The sequence below is a fragment of the Schistocerca nitens genome, chromosome 11, assembly GCF_023898315.1.
Source record: "Schistocerca nitens isolate TAMUIC-IGC-003100 chromosome 11, iqSchNite1.1, whole genome shotgun sequence".
Lineage (NCBI taxonomy): Eukaryota > Metazoa > Arthropoda > Insecta > Orthoptera > Acrididae > Schistocerca > Schistocerca nitens.
This window is the reverse complement of record NC_064624.1, coordinates 126,308,645-126,322,104: the sequence shown is the minus strand read 5'-3', so window position 1 is coordinate 126,322,104 and position 13,460 is coordinate 126,308,645. Positions and strand designations below refer to the sequence as shown.

The following is a 13,460-nucleotide window of genomic DNA, read 5'->3' as shown; positions in this document are numbered from 1 at the left end:
ACGATATGTCGGAGCGCCGATGTTACTATAGGACGGAAAGGAACCCCTTCCTTATGAACCCGTGGAAGGCCATATAACCTAGGGGGAACGGCACTATAGGTGTTAAGCCTCTTGATTGTGTCCTGCGACAAACCACTTTTCTTCAGGAGGCTGTTGGTCTTTCTCTCAACACTTTTCGTGGGGTCAGCATCGATTCTGCGATACGCTGAATCAGATAGTAAACGTTGCATCTTTTGTACATAATCATGTTTATCTAAAACAACGGTGGCATTGCCCTTGTCAGCAGGTAAAATAACAATACTGAGATCAACTTTGAGAGAGCGTAAAGCAGCCCTCTCTGCTGCTGTTACATTACTCTTGGGTGGACGAGCCCTAGTCAAAACACGGCATGCCTCCCTCCTAACTTCCTCTGCAGCGTCAGGAGGTAGTTTGCAAACTGCCTGTTCAATTGAACTAATAAAATCAACTACCGGCAAATTCTTCGGAGTGGGTGCAAAATTTAAACCCTTCCCAAGCACGGATAAGGTTGCGTCGTCAAAAGATTTCTCTGTGAGATTTATCACAAAACGTTGAGATATAACATCAGACTCCGCATGATGAAAACGTTCAAACTTTGCCAAATGCCGGGCAGTAACGAAGTTGTATTCAGTCAGCTTGAGTCCACGAGGCACCGTCCAACCAATCACAAGTGAAATCAGACAGTTCCGATGCAACCATTAAAGCAAAAGGAAACAATTCTTTGGAAACAGAATCCAAATGTCGACGAGTAAAACGGATCCTTTCACGGAGCCAAGCCAGCACGTTGCTTGACGCACGAGAATTAATATGGTGCACAACCTTGGCAAATGTTGGGACATGATTTTCATCACGACACCTCAATAAAAACGACAAAGCACATTGCAGTCTAGCTCGACAGCTACGAAGTTTATCTAGCTTATGTAAACACCGATACATTTCCTCCCTGTTGCTGCGGCATGGTATATTTTGGTGAAGCTATGAGGACCGTGGAGGACCGATGTACTGAGCATAAACGGAACACACGATTACAGCAGCCAAGTAGATCTGCTAATGCTGAACATTGCTTGGATACTGGTCACTCCATGTTATATAATAACACCGAGATATTGGCATGCACGTACAGCTATTGGGACAGTCTTATTAGGGAGGCGCCGGCCGAAGTGGCCGTGCGGTTAAAGGCGCTGCGGTCTGGAACCGCAAGACCGCTACGGTCGCAGGTTCGAATCCTGCCTCGGGCATGGATGTTTGTGCTGTCCTTAGGTTAGTTAGGTTTAAATAGTTCTAAGTTCTAGGGGACTAATGACCTCAGCAGTTGAGTCCCATAGTGCTCAGAGCCATTTGAACCATTTATTAGGGAGGCAGTTGAGATTAAATTAGCGATCAGCGGTTTTTGTTTGAACTCGTATACAGAGGGACAGAGTCAATGCTACCTCACCCGCGAGTTCGTAGTCTCACTACCGATATATCCATGGAGGTATAAGGAGGGGAGATGCCATGACGTCACAAACTTGAAGCCGACAGAAACCGAGCTCCGCCATTGCAGTTTGGTCAGAAGACTCGTTTCCGATTGTGCTACTGTCTAGAGCTGCTGAAGGTTTTTTCATTTTAAAATGCCGGTTTGCGTTGTTTACGGGTGTACTAACCGTTGGAATAGTGCTACCAAGTTAAAAGGAATCACGTTCCATGCGTAAGTGGCCCCGTTCGTAAAATATTGTCGTTTATATTCGTGAGATGTGCGGCCTTGTTTACGTTTTGTGAAACTGTTTTCTTCTTATTTTATTTCAGATTTCCGATCAATGAAGCTCGTAGGGCTCTGTGGGTTCATATGCTTATTTTTCTTGACAAAGCACAAACGATGTTTGTATTTACAAATGAAATTTTGTATAAGTGTGTAAACGAGTAAGAAATATCATCCGGTATGTAAACTAGCATAGCTTTCGGGTTCTGCTTTCAGTTTACATCGACACAAATACAGTAAAAGGTGATTTGAGTTTGAAAAGAGCTTTGTACACTGTTATTTTTCATCATTCGAAGTTCGTATCCAAAAGAAACACTTAAGTTAACGAGACCAAATCAGTTGTATTGATGGGCAAAAACGCATTAAAAACAAAACGAAAACACCTGAAAAAGCTATTCTGACGTTGTGTTATGCATGTAAACATTGTAACACTCATCATCTGAAATTATTTCGCAGACATAACGTTAAATATGAAGAACACGCAATACTGACAAGAGCTCTGTCACTGTTTTGACCAATCAAACATGGCGGCCCACCGGCTTCAAACAGACGTACAGCAGACGGCCATAGTGCCATCTCTCCTCCTTATACCTCCATGGATATCTCTGACTCCGGTCATCTTTGGTGGCACTAGTGTTCAGTGTGTGTGTTACCTTTGCTGCATCAGCCCGAGAACAGAGGTTTTAAATTTCCATGACGTCGCCTGTCCGTTGCAGTTTGCCTTGAAAATGGCGGGGTGTTCTCCCGCCGAAATATCGGCGGTCGCTGAAAGTGTTACCTGGCTGAATTCCCGGAAGTTATTTGAAAATTGCTTTTTTTTCACCAACTGCGACATAATCGCGTGTGCAAACAGTGATCCAATACTGTAAAATGCTTTTTTATTCCAGTCTCTGGTCACAAATGAATTCTTTAGACGTATGGTATGGCAGGTGGCAGTTGACGCTAAATAACGAAAAGTGTGAGGTGAGGCACATGAGTTACAAAACAAATCCGTTGGAATTCGATTACTCGATGAATAGTACAATTCTCAAGGCTGTCAATTCAACTAAGTACCTGGGTGTTAAAATTACGAACAACTTCAGTTGGGAAGACCACATAGATAATATTGTGGGGAAGACGAGCCAAAGGTTGCGTTTCATTGGCAGGACACTTAGAAGATGCGACAAGTCCACTAAATAGACAGCTTACACTACACTCGTTCGTCCTCGGTTAGAATATTGCTGCGCGGTGTGGGATCCTTACCAGGTAGGATTGACAGAGGACATCGAAAGGGTGCAAAAAAGGGCAGTTCGTTTTGTATTATCACGTAATAGGGGAGAGAGTGTGGCAGATATGATACGCGAATTGGGATGGAAGTCATTAAAGCAAAGACGTTTTTCGTCGCGGCGAGATCTATTTACGAAATATCAGTCACCAACTTTCTCTTCCGAATGCGAAAATATTTTGTTGATCCCAACCTACATAGGTAGGAATGATCATCAAAATAAAATAAGAGAAATCCGAGCTCGAACAGAAAGGTTTAGGTGTTCGTTTTTCCCGCGCGCTGTTCGGGAGTGGAAAGGTAGGGAGATAGTATTACTGTGGTTCGATGAACCCTCTGCCAAGCACTTAAATGTGAATTGCAGAGTAATCGTGTATATGTAGATGTACCGGTTTCAGTCTGTAATGACCATCTTCAGATCTTTTTTACACAATGTCCTAAAGTGATACGGCCATAATGGCATCGTCAAAACATATAAACATAATCAGCATAGCATCGTCACATAGATTTAAAATATGTTGTAGAATAGGGCACATCGTCCATGTTGTGGATTGGCAGGAGAGCCAACCCAGGAATACTAGAGGAAGCCGAAAGGCACGCGTTTTAGCTTACGCAGGCTGGCGCGAGGTCTGGAACAGGACAGGGAAATTAGACTTTAGAAAAACGGACGTAGCTGGTGGAATACTTAACTTTACAGAATGAGATTTTCACTCAGCAGCGGAGTGTGCGCTGATATGAAACTTCCTGGCAGATTAGAACTGTGTGCCCGACCGAGACTCGAACTCGGGACCTTTGCCTTTCGCGGGCAAGTGCTCTACCAACTGAGCTACCGAAGCACGACTCACGCCCGGTACTCACAGCTTTACTTCTGCCAGTACCTCGTCTCCTACCTTCCAAACATTACAGAAGCTCTCCTGCGAACCTTGCAGAACTAGCACTCCTGAAAGAAAGGATATTGCGGAGACTTTAATCCATTAATGGTGAACGTCGGTCTGACGGTACATGATTCACAATATCAATAGTAACTGAATATGGCGCCTTGCTAGGTCGTAGCAAATGACGTAGCTGAAGGCTATGCTAACTATCGTCTCGGCAAATGAGAGCGTAATTTGTCAGTGAACCATCGCTAGCAAAGTCGGCTGTACAACTAGGGCGAGTGCTAGGAAGTCTCTCTAGACCTGCCGTGTGGCGGCGCTCGGTCTGCAATCACTGACAGTGGCGACACGCGGGTCCGACGTATACTACCGGACCGCGGCCGATTTAAAGGCTACCACCTAGCAAGTGTGGTGTCTGGCGATGAAACCACAGTCCACATAGTGATTCATTTATAGTATACAGAAAATAGACAGTAGCTGATCTGCTGCCTATGTCCACATAATGTACCTACTTCTTCTTGTCCCGCGGGATAGCCGCGCGGTCTTAGTCGCCTCGCCACTCTTCGCACGACTCCCCCCGTCGGAGCTTCGAGTGCTCCCTCGGATATGGGTATGTGTTGTCCTTAGTGTAAGTTACTTTAGGTTCGGTTAAATAGTGTGTAAGCCTGGACCGATGACCTCAGCAGTTTGGTCCCATAGAAACTAACCACAAATTTCCAAATTTCTGCTTGTTGCCCTTGAAAAACAGAGTTCCCCAACTTCGGTTTTCACCCTTTTAGCACTGACTATTCGTAATGCCCAAATACTGACACGGTCCCCGATTAAAACATGATTTTTGAGCAGAGTTTCAAAACGTTAGAATCAGTAGGAGAAAATTGCTTTTTTCTTGTTGTAGTATTCAACCACTTTCACTTTTCGAGAAAAGCCGCGAAAGGTCGACGAACTAAATTTTATTTTATTCGCGTATAATCTAATATTTTGACTTTATGCGTCTTTAAACTGAGAGTCAAAATTTTTCAATCTTCGTTCGATTTCTACACTTATAACAGGAAATAAACCCCTTTTGGGAATGGTTTTAATGCGAGACCAATTTGCATGAGAAAAAACGGACAGATGGCGCTGCGGTTTGGTCCCCTTAACTCTCCAACCACACCAACCAACCATCACCCTTTCTTACTGTTGCGATCAGCGAGGCGCCTGCTATATTATTTCAATACCATCAATTGCATTGTTTTCCTTTTAGTGCACGTTTTCCCCCTTCGGTTTACTTCTTACGTTTTTTCTTCCAAAGTGATTCCCAGTTTGTTTAACGCCTTTATACTTTCCGCGACTCATTTTGGGAATGGTTTAAATCCAGGCGTGTTTTCATGAGGAAAAAGGGACTGGTGACCCTGGGCTTTCATTCCTTTACTCTCCTGCCCAACCAACCAACCTTGGAATCAGAAACCGGAACTTGGCAATTTCAGAAACCGATGGTTTTAAGCGCTTTTAACGTCCTCCCCCCGGTAGCTGAGTGGTCAGCGCGACAGACTGTCAATCCTAAGGGCCCGGGTTCGATTCCCAGCTTGGGTCGGAGATTTTCTCCGCTCAGGTTCGGGGTGTTGTGTTGTCCTAATCATCATCATTTCATCCCCATCGACGCGCAAGTCGCCGAAGTGGCGTCAAATCGAAAGACTTGCACCCGGCGAACGGTCTACCCGACGGGAGGCCCTAGTCACACGACATTTATTTAGCGCTTTTAACAGTCAGGTTAAACTAAAAAACTAAACTCCTCCCGCACAGGCCATGAAGGCCCAACGGTAGCGACCGGCCGCCGTGTCATCCTCAGTTCACAGGCGTCACTGGATGCGGATATGCAGCGGTATGTGGTCAGCACACCGCTCTCCCGGCCTAAGTTTCCGAGACCGGAGCCGCTACTTCTCAGTCGAGTAGCTCCTCAGTTTGCCGCACAAGGGCTGAGTGCTCCCCGCTTGCCAACAGCGCTCGGCAGACCGGATGGTCACCCATCCAAGTGCTAACCCAGCCCGACAGCGCTTAACTTCCGTCATCTGACGGGAACCAGTGTTACCTGGCATGGAATAAAATGGTATAACTGAAAACCGGGGGTTTCGGCGATACCTGCCATCCTTAGACATCCAGTGGTCAGTTGTGCATTCACTAGGGGTGTGTGCATACTTCTGACCAAACATTGTAGCCGGCCGCAGTGGCCGAGCGGTTCTAGGCGCTTCAGTCCGGAACCGCGCGACCGCTACGGTCGCAGGTTCGAATCCTGCCTCGGGCATGGATGTTTGTGATGTCCTTACGTTAGTTAGGTTTAAGTAGTTCCGTTATAGGGGACTGATGATCTCCGAAGTTAAGTCCCATTGTGCTCAGAGCCATTTGAACCATTTTTTAACCAAACATTGTATCTGGGAAGTTGCATCCTTTGCACACATTTAGGTGTCCACCGTTCTCTGAGGAGGGGGACAGATGTTGGAAACATCCTGACACGGTCGCCTGTTTCAGGACTTGTCGGAGGTGTCGAGGAGGAGGACCCAGTCGTACAGCGCGGTCCAGAGGGTGGGACTACTGGAGCCCAGCGATGAGGCGGACACCATGCTGGGTAAGTCCATGTGCTGTCAGCTTAACTCTCCTTACATCTGAACTCTGCCCCAGAGACCTTTCTACCTCGCTACTGCACTTACTAGCTGGAAAGGTTCCGCATTTTTCTCTTCCAGAATGAGATTTTCACTCTGCAGCGGAGTGTGCGCTGACATGAAACTTCCTGGCAGATTAAAACTGTGTGCCACACCGAGACTCGAACTCGGGACCTTTGCCTTTCGCGGACAAGTGCTCTACCACCTGAGCTACCCAAGCACGACTCACGCTCCGTACTGACAGCTTTACTTCTGCCAGTACCTCGCCTCCTACCTTCCAAACTTTACAGAAGCTCTCCTCCGAACCTTCCAGAACTAGCACTCCTGAAGGAAAGGATGTTGCGGAGACATGGCTCAGCCACAGCCTGGAGGATGTTTCCAGAATGAGATTTTCACTCTGCAGCGGAGTGTGCGCTGATATGAAGTAGAGCTTCTGTAAAGTTTGGAAGGTAGGAGACGAGGTACTGGCAGAAGTAAAGCTGTGAGGACGCGGCGTCAGTCGTGCTTGGGTAGCTCAGTTGGTAGAGCACTTGCCCGCGAAAGGCAAAGGTCGCGAGTTCGAGTCTCGGTCCTGCACTCAGTTTTAATCTGCCAGCAAGTTGCACTGTTTTCTCTTGTTACCTAAACATGTTTCGGCACCTCTGTACCATCATCAGTGGGTGTTGTTTATTGAAAAACTGTAAACAGTGAACATATTTTAATTTTATTCATATTTTGGCACTGCAATCGTGATTGTATTCAATACACTGGAAATATGAATTAAAAAAAAACTCCTTCAGTCACAGATTTTCGTGTTTTATTAGCTTCACGATGTATTACGGACCCCATGGGTTCATCCTCAGGTGTAAGTTGTAATACATGATTTATTTTTGCTCTTGAGTGAGGTGAAGTGCATGTCCTCATGCATGTAACTTCTCATGCATGAACAGGATCAACGTATGATGGAGTTAAAAAAGTTTAAAACGCTTTTCTTGGATTATGTGGAACATGCACTTCACCTCATTCAAGAGCAAAAATCAATCACATATTACAACTTACAGCTGAGGATGGACCCACAGAGTCCGAAATGAATCTTGTCGTTAATAAAACACTAAAATTTGTGAACACAGTTTAGGTTGTAACTGATCCAACAAAATGAGGTCTAAGGACAGTTTTTGTTCGTTTTTGTTCTTATCTTGCTTTCACACTATATGGTTTTGCAGGACCAGCTGCATGGTGTCCTACGCTGACAGCTTTCACCTGCAAACCAAACAATGTAAACGTGAATTTTATCAGCGAGTTAACACATCCCTTGATTTTTAGAAACGTGCTTTCGCTGTGGCAAAACGTTTTGTTATTACTCACGTTTTGTTGTGATTCAACCTTCTTCTTTCACGCTTTGAGGTCAGTGCACGCACGTATTAATGTCCTTCGTGCAATTTTGGTTTTACAAAACGTGAGTAGTAACAAATATACGCACGCAAAACATTGTAGCACATAAAAAGCACGTTTGTAAAAAATCTGTGTTAACACACTGATAAAATACATATTTACATCGTTTGGTTTGCAGATGACAAGCTATCAGTGCAGGACACAATAGCGATAGTCATGCAAAATCATATAATGGAAATTCACGGTACTAACAAAATCGAACAAAAATTACTTTTAGGCTGCATTTTCTTCGACCAGTTAGAACCTAAAACATGTTACCTTTTTACAGTTTTTAGATAAACGAAACACACTGATGATCGCACACAGGTGCCGAAACATGTCTGGGCAACATGAAAAAACAGTGTTTTGTAAAAGAGGCGGAACGTATATCCAATAATTTTAACTACAAACACGGAAAAAGTATAAGGACTGCAAATCCAAATGATAAATATAGCCTTAAAGCTTGAGCTTTGCGTGCTTTTTTTTCTGCATTTCTTTTCTAAACTGGATTAGAATCTGCAGTTAATCTTCTCATTTGTATAGTGGCTATCTTATTCAAAGTACATCGTTGTAAACTACATTTGCCATTTTGCTTCCACGTGCAAAGACGAAAAGGTTTTGTGGTTATCCAACAGGCGAGCGCATTACGTGCAGTTTCCCGTGTGACAAGCACGATTCATTTAATTTCACTCCGCAACATTGGAAAGTATGCCCACGTGCTTTATTGATAGTACGGTAATCTTACCGCGAATTGGAACCTTTTAAAGCGGAATGGTAAGTTAGAGGAATTCGTGACATGAACTTTGACTTGCGTGCCGTCGTCTTTTCAGGTTAATATCTCCGCTTCTGTGATGTTGTTCACAGGTTTCTTTTTGCAGTGACATACCAGAAACATTGAGCGAATTTAGCAGTTCTGTTCGAAAGTTTACGCTTTCATCTAGATTTATCATTGAATCAATGGATGTAAATACTTTTTCTTTCTCTGATACTGTGTATTTGCTGATTTGTTTGTATAAATACATCATTATTTTTTTTCGCTGCTAAACCTGTTCGCACAGACAACTGGACTCTGTTTTCGTAATAAATGGAAAGCAATTGATTGCTTCTGTTGTACAGTATTAATTTATTGTGTTAACCGGTTTTCGTTTACAAGGCCATCATCAGACACTTGCCGACTATTGTCGACAAAGAAGTTGTAATATCTGTAAACGTGACTGGAAAAGAAGTTACACAACTAGATTGAAGTACAAGCGCACGGTATATGACATCTTTGACAGTGTGGTGGTAATTCAGTGAAAAAATTAAAAATAACTGAACAATAAATAGATATAAAGGGAGTAAACAGCAAAAAATTTTAACACAAAACTGGAAAAACATGCCTATATAACAGTTTATATTAATAGGCAATAAAATAAAATAAAATTAGTATTTGACAAGGCTAATTGAAGAGGTATAAAAGATGGAGAATGATACACAAACCAATTAAAAGAAAGAATTGTGAGTTGTAACCAAAGAATGTATGAGTAACTTAAGCAACACCAATAAGATAAACAGAAACGAATAAATGCAGGAAATTGGAAGAATGTGAGAGAACATACCGTAAATGGCATCTCTGAGAGTGTGGTCGTACTGCATTTTAAAAAGTAAAAAGTTGAACAATTTACAAATACAAAAGGAGCAAACAGGATAAACCTTAACACTATCTCAAAAACTGTGCCTATGTAATACTTTGCATTACGTAAATGAACGAAGTAAAATACACTCCTGGAAATGGAAAAAAGAACACATTGACACCGGTGTGTCAGACCCACCATACTTGCTCCGGACACTGCGAGAGGGCTGTACAAGCAATCATCACACGCACGGCACAGCGGACACACCAGGAACCGCGGTGTTGGCCGTCGAATGGCGCTAGCTGCGCAGCATTTGTGCACCGCCGCCGTCAGTGTCAGCCAGTTTGCCGTGGCATACGGAGCTCCATCGCAGTCTTTAACACTGGTAGCATGCCGCGACAGCGTGGACGTGAACCGTATGTGCAGTTGACGGACTTTGAGCGAGGGCGTATAGTGGGCATGCGGGAGGCCGGGTGGACGTACCGCCGAATTGCTCAACACGTGGGGCGTGAGGTCTCCACAGTACATCGATGTTGTCGCCAGTGGTCGGCGGAAGGTGCACGTGCCCGTCGACCTGGGACCGGACCGCAGCGACGCACGGATGCACGCCAAGACCGTAGGATCCTACGCAGTGCCGTAGGGGACCGCACCGCCACTTCCCAGCAAATTAGGGACACTGTTGCTCCTGGGGTATCGGCGAGGACCATTCGCAACCGTCTCCATGAAGCTGGGCTACGGTCCCGCACACCGTTAGGCCGTCTTCCGCTCACGCCCCAACATCGTGCAGCCCGCCTCCAGTGGTGTCGCGACAGGCGTGAATGGAGGGACGAATGGAGACGTGTCGTCTTCAGCGATGAGAGTCGCTTCTGCCTTGGTGCCAATGATGGTCGTATGCGTGTTTGGCGCCGTGCAGGTGAGCGCCACAATCAGGACTGCATACGACCGAGGCACACAGGGCCAACACCCGGCATCATGGTGTGGGGAGCGATCTCCTACACTGGCCGTACACCACTGGTGATCATCGAGGGGACACTGAATAGTGCACGGTACATCCAAACCGTCATCGAACCCATCGTTCTACCATTCCTAGACCGGCAAGGGAACTTGCTGTTCCAACAGGACAATGCACGTCCGCATGTATCCCGTGCCACCCAACGTGCTCTAGAAGGTGTAAGTCAACTACCCTGGCCAGCAAGATCTCCGGATCTGTCCCCCATTGAGCATGTTTGGGACTGGATGAAGCGTCGTCTCACGCGGTCTGCACGTCGAGCACGAACGCTGGTCCAACTGAGGCGCCAGGTGGAAATGGCATGGCAAGCCGTTCCACAGGACTACATCCAGCATCTCTACGATCGTCTCCATGGGAGAATAGCAGCCTGCATTGCTGCGAAAGGTGGATATACACTGTACTAGTGCCGACATTGTGCATGCTCTGTTGCCTGTGTCTATGTGCCTGTGGTTCTGTCAGTGTGATCATGTGATGTATCTGACCCCAGGAATGTGTCAATAAAGTTTCCCCTTCCTGGGACAATGAATTCACGGTGTTCTTATTTCAATTTCCAGGAGTGTAGTAAGAAACAACTTCAAGAGGTATTAAGCATAGAAAGTAATAAAAGTATCATTTAAAATTAAAGACTCAACTGTTGTAATTACAGACTATATGTACTGTATTGTCGTGTATGTTAACCGGGGACCTAGAAACGACGGAGAGACTCCGTCCCTGCTGCAGCCGCAGTGGTCCACAAATACACGACGACTACCGCAGTCCACTTCACGCCTCCATCGCCCCACACCGAACCCAAGGTTATTCTGCGGTTCGGCCCCCGATGCCCCCCCCCCCTCCCCCCAGGGAACGTCTCGCTGGTGTACGTGTACGTGGAGAACTTGTTTGCGCAGCAATCGCCGACATTGTGTAGCTGAGGCGGAATAAGGGGAACGAGCCCGCATTCACCGAGGCAGATGGAAAACCGCCTAAAAACCATCCACAGACCGGCCGGCTCACCGGACCTCGACGCAAGTCCGGCGGGTGGATTCGTGTCGGGGACCAGGCGCTCCTTCACGCTCCAGAAGGCCTTGCTCTACATCTACGTGATTACTCTGCTATTCACAGTAAATTGCCTGGCAGAGGGTTCAATGAACCACCTTCATGCTGTCTCTCTACCGTTCCCTTCTCGAACGGTACGCGGGAGAAACGAGCGAGCTCTTAAATTTTGCTGTGCGAGCCCTGATTTCTCTTACTTTATCGTGATGATCGTTTCTCCCTATCTAGGTGGCTGCCAACAGAATGTTTTCGAAATCGGAGTAGAAAACTAGTGATTGAAATTTCATGAGAAGATCCCGTCGCAACGAAAAACGCCTTTGTTTTAATGATTGCCACTCCAATCCACGTGTCATGTTTGTGACACTATTTCCCCTATTCCGCGATAATACAAAACGAGCTGCCCTTCTTTGTACTTTTTCGATGTCATCCGTCAGTCCCACCTGATGCGGATCCCACACCGCACGGTAGTACTCCAGAATAGGGCGGACAAGCGTAGTGTAAGCAGTCTCTTTAGTAGACCTGTTGCACCTTCTAAGTGTTCTGCCAACGAATCGCAGTCTTTGGTTTGCCCTATCCACAATATTATCTATGTGATAGTTCCAATTAGGTTATTTGTAATGGTAATCCCTAAGTATTTAGCTGAATTTACAGCCTTCCGATTTTTGTGACTTATCGCGTGATCAAAATTTAGCTGATTTCTTTTAGCACTCATGTGAATAACTTCACAGTTTTCTTTATTCATGGTCAATTACCGCTTTTCGCACCATACAGATACCTTATGTAAATCATTTTGTAATTCGGTTTGGTTATCTGATCACTTTACAAGACGGTAAATGACAGCATCATATGCAAACATTCTAGGCGCTACAGTCTGGAGCCAAGCGACCGCTACGGTCGCAGGTTCGAATCCTGCCTCGGGCATGGATGTGTGTGATGTCCTTAGGTTAGTTAGGTTTAAGTAGTTCTAAGTTCTAGGCGACTGATGACTTCAGAAGTCGCATAGTGCTCAGAGCCATTTGAACCATATGCAAACTATCTAAGACGGCTACTCAGAATGTCTCCTATGTCGTTAATATACAGGGTGATTCAAAAAGAATACCACAACTTTAGGAATTTAAAACTCTGCAACGACAAAAGGCAGAGCTAAGCACTATCTGTCGGCGAATTAAGGGAGCTATAAAGTTTCATTTAGTTGTACATTTGTTCGCTTGAGGCGCTGTTGACTAGGCGTCAGCGTCAGTTGATGCTAAGATGGCGACCGCTCAACAGAAAGCTTTTTGTGTTATTGAGTACGGCAGAAGTGAATCGACGACAATTGTTCAGCGTGCATTTCGAACGAAGTATGGTGTTAAACCTCCTGATAGGTGGTGTATTAAACGTCGGTATAAACAGTTTACAGAGAATGGGTGTTTGTGCAAAGGGAAAAGTTCTGGACGGCCGAGAACGAGTGATGAAAATGTAGCACGCATCCAGCAAGCATTTGTTCGCAGCCCAGGAAAATCGACTCGCAGAGCTAGCAGAGAGCTGCAAATTCCACAATCAACTGTATGGAGAGTCCTACGAAAAAGGTTAGTTATGAAACCTACCCGAGGCGATGGATCGGCCGCCAGGCAGCCCATGACAGAGCACTTCATCACTGGCCTCCAAGAAGCCCTGATCTTACCCCCTGCGATTTTTTCTTATGGGGGTATGTTAAGGATATGGTGTTTCGGCCACCTCTCCCAGCCACCATTGATGATTTGAAACGAGAAATAACAGCAGCTATCCAAACTGTTACGCCTGATATGCTACAGAGAGTGTGGAACGAGTTGGAGTATCGGGTTGATATTGCTCGTGTGTCTGGAGGGGGCCATATTGAACACCTCTGA

At 45.5% G+C, this 13,460-nt stretch overlaps 1 protein-coding gene across 1 annotated transcript in view; it reads left to right on the top strand.

The window, feature by feature from the left end:
- The window catches only part of LOC126212702 (uncharacterized), a 901,304-nt gene that overhangs the window by 176,439 nt on the left and 711,405 nt on the right, over positions 1-13,460 (top strand). Inside the window, exon 3 of the mRNA XM_049940116.1 lies at positions 6,398-6,494. Within this exon, the coding sequence (XP_049796073.1) occupies positions 6,398-6,494 (97 nt within the window). The remainder of the gene's footprint in view (positions 1-6,397; positions 6,495-13,460) is intronic.